This window comes from Rhinopithecus bieti, unplaced genomic scaffold, assembly GCF_001698545.2.
Source record: "Rhinopithecus bieti isolate Rb0 unplaced genomic scaffold, ASM169854v2 scaffold_6380, whole genome shotgun sequence".
Lineage (NCBI taxonomy): Eukaryota > Metazoa > Chordata > Mammalia > Primates > Cercopithecidae > Rhinopithecus > Rhinopithecus bieti.
In genome coordinates, this window is record NW_016806642.1 from 9,957,466 (window position 1) to 9,980,520 (window position 23,055).

A 23,055-nucleotide genomic window follows, 5' to 3' on the forward strand; every position below is an offset into this window, starting at 1 on the left:
TGGTTAGGGCTCCACCATAACTGCCTTCATCGTCTATTTCATCCATACCAAGCTGCTGGAAAAGCACAAACCCTCCCCTTACTGAGGGTTACTGCCAGGTAACCCTCAGCAGCCACAATATCAGAATCATCCACACAACAGATATGTGGCAAATAGGAAAAGGAAAAAAAAAAAAAATCAATATGGTTTTCATCATGCTCTCCCAAACAAATACAAAAATATCTTCGTGAGTTGGGAAGTCAGACGCATGTCTTCACATTGCCAAATTTGGTACTTGACCATAGCGCAGCAGGGAACAGGGGAAGATTAAATAGGGAGTCTCATAAATACTCTCTTCCCAGGGGATGATGGTGACAAGTGATGTTGTTTGTTTTGTTATCATTAGGCTGGTGGCTTCTTGAAAGGAAGTGATTTGGAAGACGGGGAAAAAGGGAAAATGAAAGCACTGCAGTCTAGCTGTGATCCAGCCTTAACTTTGCAGTTCTCATCAGGCTCTGGGAAAGATCTGCCATGTAATCACTCTACCTCATTCCCACAAAACATGTGTGTTTATGGTCAACCCATCCCATAGCCTGTGTCTCATCATTCTGAGCTCTGGAATCCAACTGCCTGAATGGCAAAACTATCTATAAGACTTACTGCCGGGTGCAGTGGCTTACACCTGTAATCCCTCACTTTGGGAGGCCAAGGCAGGCAGATCACAACGTCAGGAGATCGAGACCATCCTGGCTAACACAGTGAAACCTTGTCTCTACTAAAAATACAAAAAGTAGCCAGGCATGGTGGCAGACACCTGTAGTCCGGGCTACTCGGGAGGCTGAGGCAGGAGAATGGCGTGAACGTGGGAGGCAGATCTTGCAGTGAGCCGAGATGGCGCAACTGCACTCCAGCCTGGGTGAGACTGCGAGACTCCACCTCCAAAAAAAAAAAAAGACTTACTAGCTTTGCAGGCTTGGGTAAGTCATTTGTCTCTCTAAGCCTCAGTTTCAGTCCCTGTAAATTGGTAAGATAATTCTAATTACTATACGAGGTTATTATGAGGGTTTAAAAAATCCAAATTTCTTAGACCATGATAAACATATAATAAATATGAGCTGTTATTGTCGTTGCTGCTAATCAAGGCAGTCCTCTAGAACTTTCCACTCCTATCTACCACCCCCATCCCACCCCACTCCCTTGTACCCTTGGGAGAAGAACCCAAGCTGTTAATCAGGAGGAAGCTAAAACACAGCTGCACCATTTTCGCCCTCTACTTCTAGAGGAAGAACTTACACCATTCTTCCAGGCAACTTGCAGTCTTTTGTGGAAAACTGGGCTCAGGCCAGCTGATAGGTAGAATCCCCCTAAAGGCTTTGGTTCCTGACCTTCTGAGATGCCTTGTTTCACCTGACTTTGCCGTGTTCCTAGTGGGTTTCCAGAAACATGGGGCCAGGCATCCCTGCCTGGCTTTTATAGGAATGGAATGTCTGGATCACAGGGTAGATGTAGGTTTTAAGAAACTGCTAAAATGTTTTCCAAAGTTGTTGCACCGTTTGACATTCCCTCCAGCGGTGTGTGAGTACCAGTTCCCCACATTATTGCCACAACTTCAGCCATTCTAGTAAGTGTGGAGTGGATCTCACTGTGGCTTTCACTTGCATTCCCTAATGACTAATGATGTTGAGCATCCTCTGCTCCTCTAACAAACAAATGCTGTGCAGTGCCTCAGGTCCTGGGTGAAACATGTCCCCCCCTCCCCCCGCCCAGGCCCAGGCCACGCCCTTTGCCTCTGGAGAATGTTTTCCTTGGTGTTCTGAGGAAGCTGTAGAGTGCTGTTATAGACATTACCCAGAGAACACAGTTCTAAGAACATGGTATGGTCTGAAAGGTGGCTTTTCTGTGGTTAGAGCCCAAAGACACTAAGGCCACAGGCTCCCTAACCGATTTCTGAACAGTTGTCAGATGGAGAGATTGTAAAATTTTTCTCGCAATTTGTAGGTTGCCTGTGCACTCTGATGATAGTTTCTTTGGCTGTGCAGAAGCACTGTAGTTTAATTACATCCCATTTGTCAATTTTGGCTTTTGTTGCCATTGCTTTTGGTGTTTTAGTCATGAAGCCTTTACCCATGCCTATGTCCTGAATGGTATTGCCTAGGTTTTCTTCTAGGGTTTTTATGGTTTTAGGTTTTACATTTAAATCTTTAATCCATCTTGAGTTAATTTTTATATAAGGTGTTAGGAAGGGGCTCAGTTTCAGTTTTCTGCATATGGCTAGCCAGTTTTGCCAACACCATTTATTAAATAGGGAATCCTTTCCCCATTCCTTGTTTTTGTCAGGTTTGTCAATGATCAGATGGTTGTAGATGTGTGGTGTTATTTCTAAGGCCTCTGTTCTGTTCCATGGGCCTATATATCTCTTTTGGTACCAGTACCATATTGTTTTGCTTACTGTAGCCTTGTAATATAGTTTGAAGTCAGGCAGCGTGATGCCTCTAGCTTTCTTCTTTTGCTTAGGATTTTCTTTTCTTGGCTATTCAGCTTTTTTTTTTTTTTTTTTGGTTACTCATATGAATTTAAAAGTAGTGATTTATTTCTATAGATTCTGCTGAGAAAAGTCAAATGTAGTTTAGATGGGAATAGCACTGGAATCTACAAAATTAACTTGGGCTATGGCCAATTCACGATATGATTCCTTTCACTGTCCGATGAACGATGGAATGTTATTTCATATTGTTCTCGTGTCTTCTTCCTCTTATGTATTGAGCTAAAGTGGTTTGTGCATTTTACCATTTTAATCCTTCGCACACGAGCTCTTCTTCACATCTCGTGTTAAGTCTGTTATCCTAATATTTATATCTTATATTGTAGACAATTGATAGAAGAGTTCATTCCAGATTGTCGCATCCTCTCCATATTATTCGATGTAATCCCTATCAATTAAATCAGGAAGAACCAAATGACAAAACACCGTAGCGCTATATTCTCAAGACAGTAGACTACAGAAAGAAGCCTCGTAACAATTGCACTTGCCCCTCAATGATACACCAACACTCAATAAACTAGGTATTGAAGGAATGTTTCTCAAAATAGAAGAGCTATTTCTAGGACAAATACTCACATGCCATTATATGCATACTGAGTGGGCATACAAACTGCATAGCATTCTTTTGAAAACCAGGCACAAGACACAAGGATCGCCTCTCCTGTCACCTTCAACATAGTATTGGAAGTTCTGGCCAGGGCAATCAGGGAAGAGAAAGAAATAAAGGGTATTCAAATAGGAAGAGAGGAAGTCAAGCCATCTCTGTTTGCGGATGACATAATAGTATATTTAGAAAACCCCATCGTCTCAGCTCCAAAACTCCTTAGGCTGATAAGCAACTGCAGTAAAGTCTCCAGATACAAAATTGATTTTTTTCTGTTTTTTAAAAGCATTATTGAGCTATTAGCTTTCAATAAACTATACAAATTTAAGATGTCTGATTTGGAAAGTTTTGACATAGCATACAGCAGTGAAGATATGCCCACAATCAAGCTAAATATACCCAAATCTTTCCTTGTGCCCCTTTTTGATCCTACTCTCCTGGCCCTCGTTGTGCCCATTCCATGATTCCAGGCAACTACTGATCTGCTTTTTGTCACTATATATTTGTTTGGTTTTGCAAGACTTTTAAATAATTGAACTATTTTTTATTCAAGAAAGTTTGCATTCTTTTCTGGTGCAACGACTATGGAAAACAGTTTGGCAGTTTTTAAAAACTTACATCTACCCTGTGATCCAGACATTCCATTTCTATAAAAGCCGGGCAGGGATATCCTGCCCCATGATTCTGGAAGCCCACCAGGAACAGCGCAAAGTCAGGTGAAACAAGGCATCTCAGAAGGTCAGGAACAAAAGCCTTTAGGGGGAAATCTACCTGTCAGCATAACTATTTTGTGCGATTAATCCATGCTGTATCTTATATTATGGTTCTTTCCCTTTTACTGCTTAGTGGTATTTCGTTCTCTTGATATACCAAGAGTTGATCTTTTCACTCTTGAAAGATATCTGCATTGTTTCTAGTGTTGGACTATTACAAAGCTTTATTTGCTGGTATCAACAAATTTTTGTATGGATATATGCTTTGATAAGAGTGGAACAGCTAGATCACGTAGTAGGAATATGTTAACTTTGTAACTGCTAAACCGTTTTCCAAAATGGTTGCATCATTTTACATTCCCACCAGCGGCGTGTGAGAGCTACAGTTCCTCATATCTTGACCACCACTTCAGCCATTCTAAGATGAGTAGGAGTAGTAGAGGATCTTAACTGTGGTTTCAATTTGCATTTCCCTAATGACCAGTGCTTTTCATTCAAATCTCTCCTTTGGTGACATGTCTGTTCAAACACTTGCTCATGTTCGACCCTTTTAACTGTGTCTGCTCTGCCTTTCCTCCAGGCCTTTGAGGGAAGCTATTCAGCTGAAAGGGAGGAGGAAGGACTCTGGGTCAGCCTTCTAGAGGGCTCAAAGTTTTGCCTTCCTAAACATTGTATGACCCACTCAATCACTCTTTGCCTCAGTCTCCTAACTTGTAAAATGAGGGACAGTAATGGCGCCTACTTCATAGGATTGTTGAGCTGTTTACATGATACAAAGTTTTAGTAAGGTGCTTAGTACACTGTCTGCGGTCAATAGATGGTAGCTAGTAGTATTACTGTTTATCTTCTCATGAAGACTGAGGCTGGGGTGCTACTGCCTGGGGTCAGAGATATTAAACATACTCAGTCCAGCACAATGTTTATATAATGCTTCTCAAATGTCTTGAGGAAAGAGCTACCTTGAGATTCTTGAGCGCACAGTCTGTCTCTCGTTGTCCACTGAACCACATCAACCCTCTCCTTGCCAAACCAATGCCTAGAATATAGTTTGTTTTCAAAACATGCAATCTGAGAGCTAGTCCTGACACAGAGAGTGTCCTGAGAATGCTGGTTTCTAGAGGGCTGACAACAACAGGTCCTGGTAAATGAAGAGGAAGCGGGGCACTTTCTGAGCAGCATCTCAGCGCTTTCATTGTTAGGCGTAACAGTGGTCCACTGAACCATGTGGAATCCCGTCCCACTCCACCCCTCTGGTAACTTCTGCCAATGTCACTTGTTAAAGAGACCATGACAGAGAAACTGGTCTCATTTGCCCACTCTTCTCAGCTAGTAACAGAAGACCATCAGTTCATGTTACATGGCTGTCCTTTCTCCCTGTGGTGCCCTCCCAAAGGGCTCATACACACCCACATACTGCTCAGGCCTCAGGGGAAGTCATCTGTGAGGCTTTGTGGACACAGCAAAGAAAAACAAAATGGAGAAGACTGAGGAAAGGGCCTACTACAGAAACTGGGCTGGCAGGAACATTGTCCCAGTGGGGCGGGGAAGCCATGATCCTGCAAATATCTCTTCCTATAGGAAAACCTCCTCATCTACCCAGAACTTGAGACAGCCCTTCTTCCTATTTCCACCATACTCTAGCCATGCATTGACTATAGTAGTTACCACTTTGTATTGCAGTATATCTCCCTTTTTTGTCTTTCTCAGTGTGCCTGGGCTCTTTGAAGGCAGGCATGACAGTTTTTTTTTGAAACGGAGTCTCACTCTGTCACCCAGGCTGGAGTGCAGTGGCGCGATCTCGGCTCACTGACAGCCCCGCCTCCCAGGTTCATGCCATTCTCCTGCCTCAACCTCCCCAGCAGCTGGGACTACAGGTGTCCGCCACAATGCCCAGCTTTTCTGTATTTGTAGTAGAGATAGGGTTTCACTGTGTTAGCCAGGATGGTCTCGATCTCCTAACCTCATGATCCACCTGCTTCGGCCTCCCAAAGTGCTGGGATTACAGGCGTGAGCCACCGCACCCAGCAGACATTTTATCTTATTGAAGACTTTTAGCACTTAGCCAGGTAAATTAAAAAAAAAAAAAAAAAAAAAAGTTTTCTTTATGAGTGAATAGTTAATGAATATTTTAAAATAAATTTTAAATTTTAGAATAGTTTTACAACGTAAGATGGTTGTAAAGATCGTATATGCCTCACACCGTTATATTTCCCCTATCATTAATATCTTCTGTCAAGTATATATGTCACAGTGAATGACACTGATATATTATCATGAACTGAAGACCATACTTTATTCAGATTTCCTTAGATATTACCCAATGTTCTTTCTCTGCTCCAGGATCCCATTCAGGATACCACATTACATTTAGTTATTATGTTTCTTTAGGCTCCTGTTGGCTGTGATAGTTTCTCTGACTTTCCCTGTTTTTTGATGACCTGGATGACAGTTTTGAGAAATACTGGTCAAGTATTTTACAGAATATCCCTCAACTAAGATCCATTTGGTGTTTTCCTGGTAATAAGACTGGGCTTATAGGATTTGGGGATGAACACAACAAAGTGTCATTTTCATTACATCATATCAAGGGTACATACTATCAACATGACTTATTGTTGTTGATGTTGACCTTGTCACCTGCATGACTGAGTGTTTCTCATATTTCTCCAATGTAAAATTACTCTTCCCCCATTTTCTATACCATATTTTGTAGAAGGAAGTCGCTAGGTGCAGTCCACACTTAAGGAGTGGAAAGTTATGCTCTATCTCCTTAATGGCGGAACATTTACATAAATTATTTGGAATTCTTCTGTATAGGAGATGTGTCTCTTCTTTTAATTTATTTATTTATTCAAAATAATTTATGTCAGTGTGGTCTTATGGATATTTATGTTATATTTTGGGTTATAATTCATAATACTTTATTTTACTGCTAAATTGTTCCAGTTGTGGCCACTGGGAGCTCCTGCAGTTGGCTCCCTGTGACACATTCTCATCTTTTTTTTTTTTTTTTTTTTTTTTTTTTTTTTTGAGAACTTCCTAACTTTCTGGTACTGCAAATGTGCCAAGCTCATCTTGTATATTTCCTATCCCAATCCTAAAATCAACCATTTCTCCAAGGAGTCCTGGTTCTTTGTATTGGATAATGGTATTAGACACTATTATCTGGACACTACGTGCTGGTAAAAACTAGCTCTTGGGGTGTCCTTATTTCTAGGCCATCTCAGCTAACAGAGCCAGGAAATAAATATGTATTTACTAACTTGTATATGTATATATATCCATAACTATGTCTACATGCATCCATCTGCATCTATGTTAAACTAAATATAAGTTCATACTGATGTCTCTAATTCTAATCCATAATCACATGGATTGTTCATGCATGATTAATGACTTTTTTTTTTTTTTTTTTTTGAGACAGAGTCTCGCTCTGTCGCCCAGGCTGGAGTGCAGTGGCCAGATCTCAGCTCACTGCAAGCTCTGCCTCCCGGGTTTACGCCATTCTCCTGCCTCAGCCTCCCGAGTAGCTGGGACTACAGGCGCCCGCCACCTCGCCCAGCTAGTTTTTGTATTTTTTAGTAGAGACGGGGTTTCACCATGTTAGCCAGGATGGTCTCCATCTCCTGACCTCATGATCCGCCCGTCTCGGCCTCCCAAAGTGCTGGGATTACAGGCTTGAGCCACTGCGCCTGGCCTAATGACTCATTTTTAATAACAATATCATATTTGGTATTTTGTGCCAGGTACAGTGCCAAGTCATTTACAAAGATGGTCTAATGTGAACCTCAACAAAATTTTATGGGTAAATACTATCGCCCACATTTAACAGATGCAGAAACTGAGGCAGTGAAAGATGAAGCATCCTGCCTAAATTCACACAGTAAGTAGTGGGGGCAGCGTATGAGCCTATGTCTTTTGAGTCTCCACATCCATTCAATGATAGAGAATCACCATCTCTACATTAAGACTGAAAAAACTTCAGTTCTGAGCGATTTAAGATGCAGATGAAGTTCCCAGCTCTCTTCAAGTATTGCTCTGCTCAAATCTTACCTCCTCAGTGTTTCTCCCTACCCCGACCCCCCAGGGTCCTCTCCCCATCTGACATGCTAACTGGAAGACAAGCTGCCAAGTTACAACCCAACTTGACGGCTCAAGAAAAGGGTGCTGGTGCAATGGTAAGGATCAGTTCTATCTTACCCCATGACTTTTCAACCTCTGGCTAACCCCTGCTGTGTATTATCTGGGGTTTTGGTGACTTGGTAGTAATTAACTCTGAACAAGCAGCTCCGCTTTCATGGAGTTAAAAAAAGAACGGCAGTTTCCCCCCTGTTAATTAAATCATCCACAAAGAAGATAAATGTGCAGCCATGCTTGTATCTTCTAAAATATCAAAGGCCTTATTAATATGTCTTATGTTCAACATCAGGCTTTTTCTCCAGATTCCTGGAAGCAACAGGAACCTGGAGGTAGGAAGCTTCTAAGTATTTACCAATACTCACTTACATGGTCATTCATTCATTCATTTATTCTTTTTGGGTGATCTAGAAAGAGGTAACCTGGATCGAGCACAAAATGTTCCTGGGAATTTTGTCCCAATCTACTAAACTGGAAACATCAGAAGTGAGCAGACAGGAAGAAAGAGGATCCTTCAGATCATGCTGAAAACCACTTTTGAAAACCCACAGCCCCTTTGGTCCCTGTGTTCTGTTTGGTAAATTTTTCCTCACACTGGCGGTTTTATTTGCCAGAACCACAACAAAGGGGGTCCTTGAGTCTCCCTGGGAGTGTTTCCTCAGAACTGCACCTCTCCTAGACCTAACAAAGGTATTATTGTTGCTGGGCTCCCAGCACCTGAGGAGATCAAAGACACTTTCCCATGCCAGCATGACCACAGTCTCGCCCTCATGACACAACATTAAAGCTGATGATTAATCCCCTTGGCCCAGAGGGTCCCTTCCCACCCCCAAGTACAAAGCAGGTTGGGGGTGGGGACTGTATTTCCAGCCCAACACGGTCATCATAAACTGGCATTTTATGGCCCTCATTCATGGCAACCAACTGCAGCTGCCCATCAAACTTGTTAAAGCCCAAACAGTTGCTTCATGTGAGTCGTTGACATCATTAGGAAAGTTTAATAACAATCTCCACCATTTTTGAGTGTCTGCTGTGTGCTAGGTACAAATCTACATAGTGCATGTTACTCAACAACCCTGTGAGACTGGCATCATTATCCCCAATTTGATGGATGAAGAATCTGAGGCTCAGAGAAGTTAAGTAGCTTACTCAGGTCAGAGGGCCAAAACGTGCATGAGCAGATGTTCAAGCTTACCTCTGGACAACGTAAAAGCCCATGCTCTCACCATTCCTCTATGGGTACATCATACTCATGCACAATTCAGGGAGGAAAGGAGGAGTAGGAGCTTTGGAATCAGAGTTAGATTTGAGTTCTTAGCTCCAGAACTTCAAAGCTTGTTGTGACTTTGGGAAAATTACCGGACTTTTCCATGCTTTAGGTCCCAGATGTGTAAAATAAATGGGTAGGGAAAGCCAGTCTCATCCCCATTAAGAGACAGTAAGACTGAGAAGCAGGCCATCACAGAGACGCTTGCATCCACTTATATTTGCTTCTGTTCGGAAATCTGAATTGAGTGGGATAAAAATGCCTGAAATTCAGATCTCCCAGGAGAAGCCTGATTAGATGCATCCCTGTGAAAATAAGAGATAATTTAAACAGGATTAAATCAGTATTCAGTGAAGACAATCTAACAAGTGTAGACTCATATCAAGGGAAAGAAGGGCTGGCTCCTGGGCTGGTGCCTTCTGGCTTAAAGAGGCCTCAGGCCTCTGCAGATCTCTCCCTTCAGGGACAGCTGAGCCTTACAAAAGGGCTGCTGAGCAGAAGAAATATGCTGCAATTATTATTATTATTTTTGAGATGGAATTTTGCTCTTGTTGCCCAGGCTGGAGTGCAACGGCACAATCTCAGCTCACTGCAACCTCTGCCTTCCGGGTTCAAGCAATTCTCCTGCCTCAGCCTCCCGAGTAGCTGGGATTACAGGTGCCTGCCACCATGCCTGGCTAATTTTTTGTATTTGTAGTAGAGACGGGATTTCACCATGTTGGCCAGGTTGGTCTTGAACTCTTGGTCTCAGGTGATCCACCCACCTTGGCCTCCGAAAGTGCTGGGATTACGGGCGTGAGCCACTGTGCCCAGACAAATATGCTACAATTTTAAAACTTAGACAAATTCCATTCAAGACTGCCCAGAGCCCTGACAAACAGAAGGAAATCTATTTCCTTAAAGTCCAGCAGGAATGTCATCTCAAGAAGATTCTATCACCCTGCACCCTCCCAGGCAGAGTCAGTCACTGTTTGCTTTCTGCTCAGTAACAACAACAGTCCTAGTGATTAAGAGTGAGCTCTTGGGATGTGCTTACTGCACGTGGAACACTTAGTATTACCTCATTGAATTCTTGCAGCACTCTGACAGGTGCTGTCACTCTCCACATATTGCAGATGAGGAATCTGGGGCCCAGAGAGTTTAAGTACCTTGCCCAAAGGCCCACACTTAGTAAACTGAGGAAGTGGGACTGGAAACCACTCGGGAGGGCTCCCTCAGCCATACAAAATGGGATGCCATGTGCAAGAATACCTCGCATATTGCTCGGCACGTGACAGATGCTTAGTATCATGAGATCAATTTGTATCTACATTGGGGGGCCTCGCATTATATTCTAATACCTGTTATAACTTCATCTCATCAATGGGAGAGCCAATGTCATTCTTATATCCACAGTTTAGCACAAGAGCAGGGATTGACAAATAAGTACATATATTTATATTCACTGAACCAGAGTATCTGATGGTAGAGAGGCTCAAGGGTCCCTACAGTTGCAAAACAGTTTCACATCCCACATAATTTCCTCCATAGCTGCTTTGATTCTGCCCTGGGCTGTGTCCCGCTCTAATCTCTCCTCATCTCCCTGCTCCTCCCCCACTCTTCCCTCTATTTCACTTATCTGGGAAAATTCCAAAGAGTCGTCGATTTAAGTTTAACAGAGTAATGACTTTTAAATAAAAATATGGTAGAAATGGGTACTTATCGGAATGGAATGCTTTCAGACTCATGCATTTAAAGAAGATATAAATTTTAGGGCAGGCACTAAATTTTAACTGCAATCTTGGAGAAAGCCTTTCCACTAATTCATGGAGAAAAATTAACAAAGTGAAAATTGCTTATCAGTGTTCTTTTGAAGTCATGATATGCAGTCTAATTCTATAGATCATCAGGACGCTCCCAGGGAGATGGATTTATATTGATTGAGAGAGAGTTCCCTGGCCAAGGAAAACAGACACTCTTTGCAGAGAAGACCCCCCCTACCCATTAGAGACAGATCAGTCTGGGGGAGCTAGACTTTGTCACCTTAGGATCAGATGTCACCATTCATGCCTGGGCTCTCTGGCCAGGGTGACGTCAAACAGAGCACTCAATCCTTTTCATGCTTACTAAGAATTTGGCCCCTGGAAAAAGATCCAGCAAATGTAAGCAAGGGAGGTGGAGTGGGGAGCTGAGCTTCTGGCTAGACAAAGCACAAGGGGCAGGAAGGGAAGAGAGGAAAGAAGTGAAGGGGTGAAGGAGCCAGCACTCAGGGTCTTCTTCCAGGCTGCAGCTGCTGTGTGGGGGCTTTGCCTTTGTGCTCGGTGGACTCACCCCCATGTGACAAGAAGACGTTCCACAGATGACAGCCAGCCGTGACGTCACTGGCTGCCCCTCACAGACAAGGCCATGCCCTTTCACATCTGCCCCAATCACTCCTGTGAGAAAGGAAAACAAAAACAAATCCTCTTTAACACATAAAAAAGGGGGAGAGATAGCTAAAAACAAGCATTAACAAATCTTCTTTTTAATAGTCAAACAACATGGAGGAAGAGTCCTGTGTGTAGGGCAGTCTCAAGCAGAAACCCAAAGGGCATACTTGCCTGCATGGGAAAACTCAGAAGCCTGCTTGGATTTTGCTTTGTTCTGGTCAATGTATGGCACCCAACATTATAATAATGGCAGTAATTGTAATTGTCATACCAAAAGCAGCAGCTATCAGTTATTTTGTGCTCACTAAATACCAGGCACTATGCTACATATTTGCATACATGGTCTCATTTTAACCCCATCATAGATATTAATAATGCTAGACATCAGAGGAGAAACTAAAGTCTGTGGAGGTTAACTGACTTGCCCAAGGCCACACTGCTAGGAAGGAGCACAGCCAAATGGAATCTGGTTTAACACATCACATCTCAATTCCAAAGAAGTCAAAGCAAAGGAACTGTCTGATGACTGAATCTTTTTGGCATCCCTAAGTCACCATTCTTATTACTACTTATCGTAGAACTCCAAGTGTGAAGGAGATGACTGAGAGCGAGTTCCTAGTAACAGAATGCCAAATAGCAGAGGGTTTCCCATAAATGGTAGAAATTCAGGCTTCTTCCCCATAGGGCTCGTATTCCTTGATACTTGCAGGGCAACTGACGTTACAAATGTGACAAGAAAGCTAGGAAGACTGTTTAGGGTCTGGAATTGTATTCACTTGCTCAAATATCCAACAAGTCCCTTCTATGCACAAAATGATATATACTAAGTGTGATGTGGAAGCCACAAACATACAGACGTACAGAACTACAACACAAAGCTGGGGGTAGAAAGTGCTCAGGCAGGACGCAGAGACTGGGACACAGGAGGGAACAGCTCCTGCTGACCTCATCAGCTCCCACGCAATGCCACGTTTGTTCTCAATCTCTAATCCTCGATGCTCTTTCCCACCTCAAGACCTTCACATTTGCTCTTCCCTCTGCCTGGAATGCCATTCCCCCAACCTCTCTGTCAGGCCAGTTCCTATTGACAGGGCTTCCCTGATCCTCTAGGAGAGATGATTCTCCCTGTTAAATAGTGTCATGCACTGGACTTCCCTAGCACAAAATACACTGGTAATTTTGAAACATCACATGTCCCATCTGCCTTCCTTCTATAATAAAAGTTGCTAGGGGCTGGTACTCTTACTCAAATGCTTAGCCCAGGACCTACCACAGTAGCTAGCTCAGTGCAGGAAGTAGGAGTACAAATGCTTGGGGATGCAAGGATGAAGAAGACAAGTCCCTGCTCACAGTCTGGTGGGAAGGAGAGGGAAGCCTAAATGGAGCATTTCAGTGCAGGGAAATCAGTGTATCACAGGAGGCGCCACAAGGGCAGCTAACCCACCTATAGGGGCCCAAGGAAGTTCAGTCTATACTCAATTCTGCAGAAGTTAGCCAGGTAAATAGCAGGGTAGGAATGTCTCATCAGGCCACAAATCCCCAGATACTGAAGGCACTGGCTGCTCAGCAGCAGCCCTTGCTAGAAAGTAATGTGAGAAAAAGGCCAGAGACAGGGCTCTTATAGCTTTCGAGGGTTTTCCACTGCTTTTTCCAAATTCTACCTTCTGGGGCACAGCAACCTGTGAACCTCTGCTATTGTTCAGAGGTCTAGCAGCAGGGGGAAGTAAGACTCTTCCAAACTTTCTGTGTTAGTTATCACACAGTAGTTAGATATCCACAACCAGGCAATAAAGGTCTGAGACTTTTGCCTACAAGAATCCTTGGCCTATGTGTTTTCAGATCAAGTCCCCTGCTCTGCTCAGTACTGTGGGGCTGCCCCTGCAGGCAGCAGTTCCCAGACTCAAGTCAGCCAAGTTTGGCCCTGCTGGGAGATCTGGGCCTAGAGGAAAGGGGAAGCAAGAGCCTATTTACTTCTCTTCTGTGCCAGGCAGCAGCTGTTTCCCCTCCACCACTCGGGCTCTGCTGACAGGGCCGCTATGGCTCCAGCATCTGCTGGTGTCCCCTGCCTTTAGACTATGGGAACACCACCTCCCTCCTTAGTCCCTCCAGCCTGGGGATGGTAGCCATTTCCATTTCACTGATCTCTGAATTGCTTCATAGGGAATGTAGCTCTTCTCAGCTCCTCCATCATCAGGATCACCATTTTTGGGTATTAAATTGCCTGTTTTTTAAACACTTAAGAGTGGTTTATGTTTTGCTGGACGGATCCTGAGTGATACGATTCTCCATTCAGGGCACAAAGGCTTTTGTACTGGAATAACCCAAGATATGAACTCATTTTAAGTGAGCTCTTTTTACATGCTCTTTCTATACATGTCTCATTTTATTCGTACAACAACCTAATGTGATTGGTATTAGTATTATCCTCATTTTATGGGTAAGAAAACCGAAGCTTAGAAATGAGTAGTAACTTCATCAGGGTCACGCAGCTCACAAGGAATAGGGCTGTGATTCACATTCAGGTAATCTGATTCCAAAGTGCTGGTTCTTCGCCACCAAGACTCACAGGTTTTTCTCTAAGATAAAAATCCAACAGCCGGGCAGTCAATGTTTACTTATCTGTACATCTCAAAATATTGGAATCTTAAATACATTGATTCTGAGATCCTTGACAAAAAAGGAGTTGGCCACAGTTGGTCCACAGTATCATAAATAGGTTCAAGGAATTCCTGAGAATCACCCACATTTACCGGTTGCACACACATAAAGTATAGGTAAAGTTAATGTTACAGGGTCATTCAATACTAGAAGGGAATTAAAATGAAGGAACCAGAAATTTGTAGGAAATATTCATTTGTTTCTTCTTGGGTTGGCAGATTCATTGTTGCTATATCTAGACTTAGAACCTGAGAACTAGTGTGCTATTATGAGAAAAGGGTGGAATTTGGAGACAGAAGGATCTGCTATAAAATGAGGAAAATAACAACATCAAATGGTTGTTGTAATATTGCAGAAATACTTAAAAAGAGATGTTTAATGGTAGCTCTGTCACCATCATCCCTACTGCCATCACTCTCTCCACCACCACCAGCATCACCATCATTATCATCCTCATCTGAACCCCCTCTCAAGAGACAATTAGATTCTTTCTTCCTTTCTAGTAAACGTATCAACATCAAAGATAGGCTGGGTACTGTGCTGCGCTCTTTGAATGTTCTCTCATTTAATCTTTGCAACATCCATAAAAGGTAAACATTCTTTCTTCCTCTTAATAGATGCAGAAGCAGAAGAACAGAGTGTTCAGGTAACTTGCCCAAGGCCACACGGATTTAAGAAGCAGTGCCAGGATTTGACCATGTTCTGACTGACTCCAAAGCTTATATTCTTTCTATACTCCTCACTTTACGATGTTATAATTGTCTTATATAATGAAAACATACTTGGAAGTGCTAGTTCACCATGAAACACAGTGATAGCCATAGGCTAAGAGTTAGAAAAACAGAGTTTCAGCCCCAATTCTGCCACAAATAGCCTAAAAGTCTGAACTAGTTCTCTCACCTCCACAATGAGAGAAATGAATTACAAATGGAGGTCCTTCCTCAGCCATTCTCAGTATATACACAGAGCTTATCCTAAAATACGAGCTGAGGTGTCTCCTTACCTAAAATTATATATGTTGGGCGGGACTAGCCTGATTTCCCCTCAAGAGAGGTTCTCTATGCTCTGCCTAATGTCCACCCCCATTCAGCAGCCATGCATAGCTGATGTTCACTGCAAGACCACTTGAGTCAGAGAGCTGACATATCTTATTTTTCTTTTGGCCACACAGTGTTTTGGTGGGCTGTCCCCGAGAAAAGAGGTTCAGAGACAAACAGGGAAAAGCAAGAAAAGGTGGGAGGAGCTTTCTTCTTTCTGGAGAAACATATTTTGCGATCCATAGAGGAATCACAGGCTGCACATGTACATCAGGAAACAATTCACAAGATGTGATTTTGACACAAGTGCAGCCCTCAATACTGATGGGGCCCTTCATATGACCATACCAGTGTCAGTTTATTCTGCAATCCTCAAATTGTTTAACGAGCAAAAGTAGCAGCTGAAGAAAACAGGCATAAAAAAATGGTGACATCATCAATTGTGTTTTCCCTGAAACTTGCACAATGCCCAACTGATGGCAGTTGCTCAATAAATGTTTGTTGAATTAAAAAACAAATAGCAGAAAAACAGGCTAACTCAATGAACTAAATGCCTCCCACCCCTCAGTGTAACACACATAGTTCATATCAAGCAATGTTTAAAAAGAATGGTAAAAAAGAAACATTTAAAACTTCATGAACAGCTCTCTTATTTACTTTAATATGCTGTCTCCCTTCGTCTCTCCCATTCATCCAACCAACAATACTTCCACCCAAGCATTGAGTACCTAGTATATTTATGTAAAATAAAAAAGAGACTTTGCAAATGTTATGATTAAGAGTACGTTTTCCTATAATTTATCACGCTGTGGCAGTTTTGAAAGCTTACAGGGTTATATAGAAGAAAAACATCCTAAGTTCTTGCATTTGTGTTATAATTATCTCCCACTTTATAGCCATATAAAGTACTTTATAGCTTGCAAAGTATCCTCAAATACTGTAACCTTCAATTTAGTCCTTAGAAAATCCTGTGATATGTGTATTTCATTTCCAGTTCACAATTGAAGAAACTGAATTTCAGAAAGGTGAAGTAATTTAGTTGAGTTTATTTAGTGACTTAGAGGTAGAAGTTGGACTCAACTAGGATTTTCAGTCTCTGAATCTGATGTGTTGGCATCTTGAAAAAGACTCTCTTGAAATAACAACCTCAGGCACCTTCTCTGAAGTATCAAAAAGGATAAGAAGGGTTTTGAACATACTTAAGACTATATCAGTTTGAGACTCTTGATTCAACTATTTGGATTCATGAACTGACTGATGAATCCCATCCAGTGAGTTTCTTGCCAAAGCTGGCTGGGAGGTTTCCGGAGTTCCTGGAGAGGAAGGTCTCCAGAGAAGGCTCCCTAGTGACCACCAGCTTTATGTATGCAAATTGACAACTGTATGCTCCTGGAAGGATAACAATCATATCAAAGACATGTTCTCTGCAGAAGACCTAACACCAGACTACATACAAGCAGACAATGAAGTCCATTGTTTTGACTAACATTCATTTATGTTATACAGAACACAATATATTGGGTTAGTATTATGGCACAGTGTTTAAAAATAAGGGCTCATTCATCATGTGATTTCTTATCTTCTTTATGTTTCTTATCTTCTTTATGCCTCGATTTCCACATCTCTACAATATGAATAGTATCCTCCTCACAGATTATAAAAATTATATATATGTTAATAGAGGTGTAAAGTACCTATAACAGTGCTAATAAGAGCATTCTGTGATGGAAATGTTCTATATTTGTACTGTCCAATACAGTAGATACCAGACACCTGTGGCAATTGAGCCCTGAAAATGTGGCTAGTACAACTGAGGACTGATTTTTTTATTTTATTTTAATTAATTCACATTCAAGTAGCAACATATAGCTAGTGGATATTATATTGAATGGTACAGGTTAAAACATGCCTAGTACTATATGAATCTTTGCTGTTTTATTATTTTATTATTGTTATTGCTGTTTTTGTTGTTTATCTACTTCTTCAGAGTTAGGCTTGAATCCCTCTTTCATTCCCTTGGGCAAAAATGCCTTGATCCCTTAGAACTTCAATTTCCATATCTGAAGAATCTGGATAGCAATACTTACCCACAAAGTTGCGGTGAGAATTAGGTGGAACACACCGGTACTCAATAAACGGGAGCTACTCCATCCAGGACCTACAGAAGTGCCTGGCACAAGCAGGGCTCCATACGGCTGGGATCTTTTCTCCTTATTCCTGAATGTGATTTGGTGGTCCTTGACACTAAGCATTTGTTTACTGTGCTCCCTCTGCCTAGGATATCCTTTCCACCAATACACCTCATCCCATAACAATCCTAGGGAACATGGATTCCATTTTGAAGACTCAGTTGCAGCATCAGAAGTCTTTCCTGATCACATCTCTCCACATCCCCAAAACACCCCAGCCCAGCAGAACTGACCAAGCCTCCTTCCTTTGTAGCCCATCTCCTGACCCTCTACAGATTCTACCACTGTAACTGTAGTTTATGTGTTTGCACAGACAACACAAACAAATCCCTTTACGACACTATAAGCAAACGGAGGCCAGGGCAAGTCTTCACACTGCAGTGGCTTACTATTTTTTGGTGTTGTCGTTGATGAATGAATGAATGAATGAATGAATGAATGAATAAATGAATGTGTGTGGCAGAAGTCACATACTAGTAAAGCACAAGACATTTTCTAGGTAACAATAGCACATTTAATCACTGACAAATGCTCCGTGTCTTAAATATGAATAAAGGTGAAAAATATTGATGGGTTTTGAGTGGCCACTCATGGGTAATAATGTAATTACTGGAGCCTCACAACATACCTTGTCAAAAATCACTGGTAAAGACTAAAGGTCCTAAGATCCTCGATTACTGGGAGATTGCTTTGTGCTGGACACTTTGCAAATATTATCATATTTGATTCCCACAATGATATTGCAAGGTAGTTATCATCACATTGATTTACAAATAGAGAAGAGGAGAGTAAAGTTTTTCAAGCAACTTCTACAAGGTCCCACACTGCTAAATTGTGGGGATCTGGGGTGGGACTATATCACACCCAGATCTACCTGACTCTAACTCTATCTTATCCTACATTATCTCGTGGAATTCACAGAAGCTAGTTCCTTTCTTTTCAACTGCTTATAAGAACTCTAAGTATTCCCAGACAATAGCATAGCTGAACTCAGATCTCTTTCAGGACTTACTGTCAAAATGCCACTAAAGCAAACCCAAAGGGTTAACCTCAAGCCTAACAAATGAAGGGGAGTAAAATAGTCTAAAAGGTGGCCAGGCATGGTGGCTCATGCCTGTAATCTCAGCACTTTGGGAGGCCTAGGCGGGTGGATCATGAGGTCAGGAGTTCAAGACCAGCCTGGCCAATATGGTGAAACCCCATCTCTAGTATAAATACAAAAATTAGCCAGGCATGGTGGCATGCGCCTGTAGTCCCAGCTACCTGGGGGCTGAGGCAGGAGAATCGTTTGACCTCAGGAGGTGGAGGATGAAGTGAACCGAGATTGCGCCACTGCACTCTAGCATGGGCCACAGAGCGAGACTCCATCTCAAAAAAAAAAAAAAAAAAGTCAAAAAGTAATCCCAATGTTTCATAAAGTATTACTTTGACCTTAAAAGAAATGTGGTCTAGAACTTACTCCAACTAAATCCTAAAGTAGGTTTACTTTAAAAAACTAATCCCACGATTTAAGCCAACAGAGAAATTTTACACACCTTGACACTGCCACTGCCCCCTCCCCTGCAATCCTCCCACCCTCTGCAGAGCAAGAAAGATAATAGGAAAAGTCTTTGTCTACATGAGATGTAAACAGACATTTACTAGATATATGAAGTAGTTAGGGCGTAATGGTTCAAAGAAAGGGCCCTGGAACTAGGCTGCTTGGTTTCAAGTCTGGCAAGTAGGTCAAATCACTTAAGCTTCCTGTGTCTCAGTCTCCTGATCTATAAAATTGAAATGATGGTAGAATGTAGCTTATAGGGCTATCATGAAGATTAACTGAGTGGAACAATGTCTGGGACAGTTTACTCAATATATTTTCACCATTTTTGTTGTTACTGCCGACAACTTCCAATCTTTGGTGTTAATAGCAAGGCTTGGCCTAACAGTTCATTTGCTTTCAGCACGGTATGTGCTTTGCCAGAGTTATTTGGGTTTACTTAGATTGACTGGAACATCTGTTTTCTGTCCTTGACTATACAACTGATGACAAAAATAATTGGGGTCCCAGGGGAATAAGGAAAATGAGGTACCAGGTAGTAGGCATAACCCAGGCTAGCATTTTAAACATTAAGAATAAACCAAAATCTGTTTGCTTCACAAAAAGCCACAATTACATGCAGCACCATGCATGCTGCAATTTAACTTGGAATGGCATTCATCATTTCTGTCTTCATGCCACACTCCTCCATGACTTAGAGCAATCAGAAACCAATTCAAGAGGCGGGTTGTATTGGGAGGAGTGGAGAGAACAAAGAACAGACCTTCCAATAACTGGGTCTCATTCCTCTGTTTCTCCTTTCTACCCAGAAAGATCAGATCTCAAAGGTAGGCTAATATGTATAGCTTGGAAATCTGAGACTTAGAGAAAACTAGAAAAATCCACAGTGAAGACAAAGCAAAAACTTGATTTCAGAAATTCCTTTCTTCCTAACCTCAATACAGCCTCTAGATTACTTGGATATTATCATCTATGACTTCAGACAAGACGACTTCTCATTCTCAGACATTAGGCATGGTAAAGTATCAGGTTGAAATCTAATCCAAACAGCCAAATTAACTCACAAAAATTACTTTGTAAAAATTAAAAACAGAAACAAAATTAAGAGAACTGGCCTAAGCACCACAAATGCATCTTATGGAATAAGTCCTTAAATAGACTGAATACCGTGACTTGAAAGCGCACAAATGGCTTCCTGAAAATTTATAAATTGATTAATTCAACAGCTATTTACTGATCCCCTATTATAAGCCAGGAACTATGCTGGGTGCTGGAAATCTAAAGATGAAAGTTGTTTCCTTGTATTTTACAAGATCCCAGTCTAGCAGTGATGAAAAGATACACAGGCAGACATTATGGGAGTGACCAGTGACTCAGATCTGAATAGTCTAATAGAAGGAAGGAGCCCCAGTCCCCGACCTCGTTTGGATGGTTGGAGGCAGGGGCTCCTAAAGCAGGTGAGGCAGAAGTGTATCAGCCATCAGGGAAGGAAGATGGGGAGGGAAAGGCTTTCAAGTACACCCTGAGACAAAAGAGACAAAGTCAAATACACAGTAGAGAGAAATAGCCAGATGGTACAAAATTGTTGAGCTACACAGTCTGAAGGAGACAGAACTTTGCATTCTGAAGAAACTGGTTGGTGTAAAGTTCTGGGTCTGGGTCTGAAGTCTGACAGATCTGTATTTGATTATTTCTCACCACCAGTTTCCTGTGCAAACTTCTGTAAGGGAACACACCTCTTCCAACCCCACTTTTCTCACTTGTAAGGTGAAAATAATGGCATTTCCTTTACAGGGTCATTTTTCCTGGTATCTGCACTTGATGGGGTTCAGGACATGCTACCCCAAAACATGGCATGTTAGTATTTTTAATAGTTTAAGCTGAAGGTATCTGAGAAAATCATAGAGGCATAGAGGTCGCTTTTACCTTTCCCCCACCATTCTCCCCTAAAGCAGGTCATTAAACCTAGGAAGGATTTTCTGACTGTCTCCTGAAGCAGGTCATAAGACCCTCACATGAGAGGTGCCCTCCTTGTACTCAAAGGAAAGCACCACCCTTATGTCTGGAGATGAAGGATCACAGGGATGGATCTGCACTAACAGGCCTTGCTAAGTTCCCTAGTTTATTATCATTAAATCATGCCCTTCTTGCCCTATCATATTTTTCCATGTCTGTCTACCCTTCATCAAGCCTAACATAAAAATACTCACATTTAACTGTTCCTCTGGGTCTGCATTTCCATATGATAGCTCCCATGTCACATAAAACATATTACATAAATGTGTATGCTTCTCTCTTGTTAATCTATCTTTTGTTAAAAGGGCCCCAGCTATGACCCTAGGATAGACAGAAGAAAAGATAACTCTCCTCCTCTATACTTTATTTACAGCCCAGGACCCAAAGAAATCCCCCAGCTTATCCTGGGGCAAACTGGAATAGTTGTTCATCCTAGGTGTAAGGCAAGAGCCTTGTACTTGGGATATAGGCACTACTAAACAAATGTTAGTGTAAATTTCTCTTAGAAGAAAGCAGGACTAGGTTGCCTTCAGCAACCTTCTCTTGCCCCTAGACAAATGGTCTCATTCATAAAATTATTCAAAGGCTCCTTGAAGTTAGGGAAAGTAATCAGCACCCCAGATAATCCCCTCAAAAACATAAAACGAACCAGTGAGATGCTTCAGGAAAACACCAGGAAAGAGATGGGAAATGACAGGACAGGTAATTTAGGATGTTTAAACTTAAAAAAAGCCTGAAATTTAAGGAAAACAAAAATATTAATTGGCAGGCTAGCTCTCTTCTCTCTCCAACCTCTGATGCCAAGCTCAGTACCACCTCCCGTGATAGGAGTTTCGGTTGCAATAGAAACTTCCAAAGGTTTTGTTGGGGTTAGTTGAACATTGACAGATTCTTCACAGCTTGGAATTAACTCTGAGAGCCAAAACCAGGCCAAGTTTCTATAAAGGCTAGGACTTTCCCTGGGGAGGGTTAGAGAGCTCTCCCACATCTAGACTGATTAATTTATCCTTGACCCAAGCTTCAGACAATAAGACCAAAAAGACAAATAGATCCTGAGGCTGGATGTTGATCCCTCCCCTGCCACTATTCCTAGGAGACTGGAGATGGGATTGTAAGGTGACCCCTACCGCCAGATAAGACTCAGGCCAGAGGGCTCAGAGAATTAAGTGATAGGCAGAGCAGCTGGGGAGAGAAAACAAGCAAAACCAAACCAAACCCTAAGCAGGATAAAAAGCCCAGGGTTGCGGCACAATGAATGACATACGGCTGACATAGTTTCAAAGACAACAACAGCTTAGGTAAATAAATAGTGTAGAAGATGAGAGTAGAAATGAATTACAGAAAATCTCGTGAGGTATGCACTGACATTTTTCGAAACCTGCAGTTGGAATGACATCTCTGCTTCTACCGAGGACAAGATTTAGCTCTCCTCTCCACCTCTGCACCTGCTCTTGACACCTGCCCACCTTCTCTGGACAGCAGCCCCAGCCAGGCTTGGTTCTCCTTTCTCTGTGCCCATCCTAGGTGCCTTAGGGAATGGGTGCCTGTGAGGAAGGGCACTGGCTTTGAGGGAGACACTTCCAGATATCACCACTTACATGACCTCACGCAAATGACCTGAATTTTTTGGGCATCTGACATCCCATCTCTAAAAGGGAAATGATTTAAAAGTAAAAAAAGCCAGGTGTGGTGGCTCATGCCTGTAATCCCAGCACTTTGGGAGGCCAAGGCAGGTGGCTCAGCTGAGGTTGGGAGCTCGAGACCAGCCTGACCAACATGGAGAATCCCCATCTCTACTAAAAACACAAAAGTAGGCGGGCGTGGTGACGCATGCCTGTAATCCCAGTTACTCGGGAGGCTGAGACAGGAGAATTGCTTGAACCCGGGAGGCGGAGGTTGCAGTGAGCAAAGATCACCCCTTTACACCCCATGGTGGGGAAAAAAAGAGAAACCCCCATCAAAAAA

At 42.3% G+C, this 23,055-nt stretch overlaps 1 protein-coding gene across 14 annotated transcripts in view; it reads right to left on the reverse strand.

Annotated features, from left to right (window-relative positions):
• Nucleotides 1–23,055, reverse strand: part of FGGY (FGGY carbohydrate kinase domain containing) — a 457,075-nt gene that overhangs the window by 200,449 nt on the left and 233,571 nt on the right. For all 14 annotated transcript variants that reach the window (XR_001886587.1, XR_001886588.1, XM_017877238.1 and 11 more), the window contains one exon: nucleotides 11,553–11,656. Coding sequence is in view for 12 of the 14 variants with exons in the window: in XM_017877238.1 (XP_017732727.1) it covers nucleotides 11,553–11,656 (104 nt within the window). In the remaining 2 variants the exon portion in view is untranslated. The remainder of the gene's footprint in view (nucleotides 1–11,552; nucleotides 11,657–23,055) is intronic.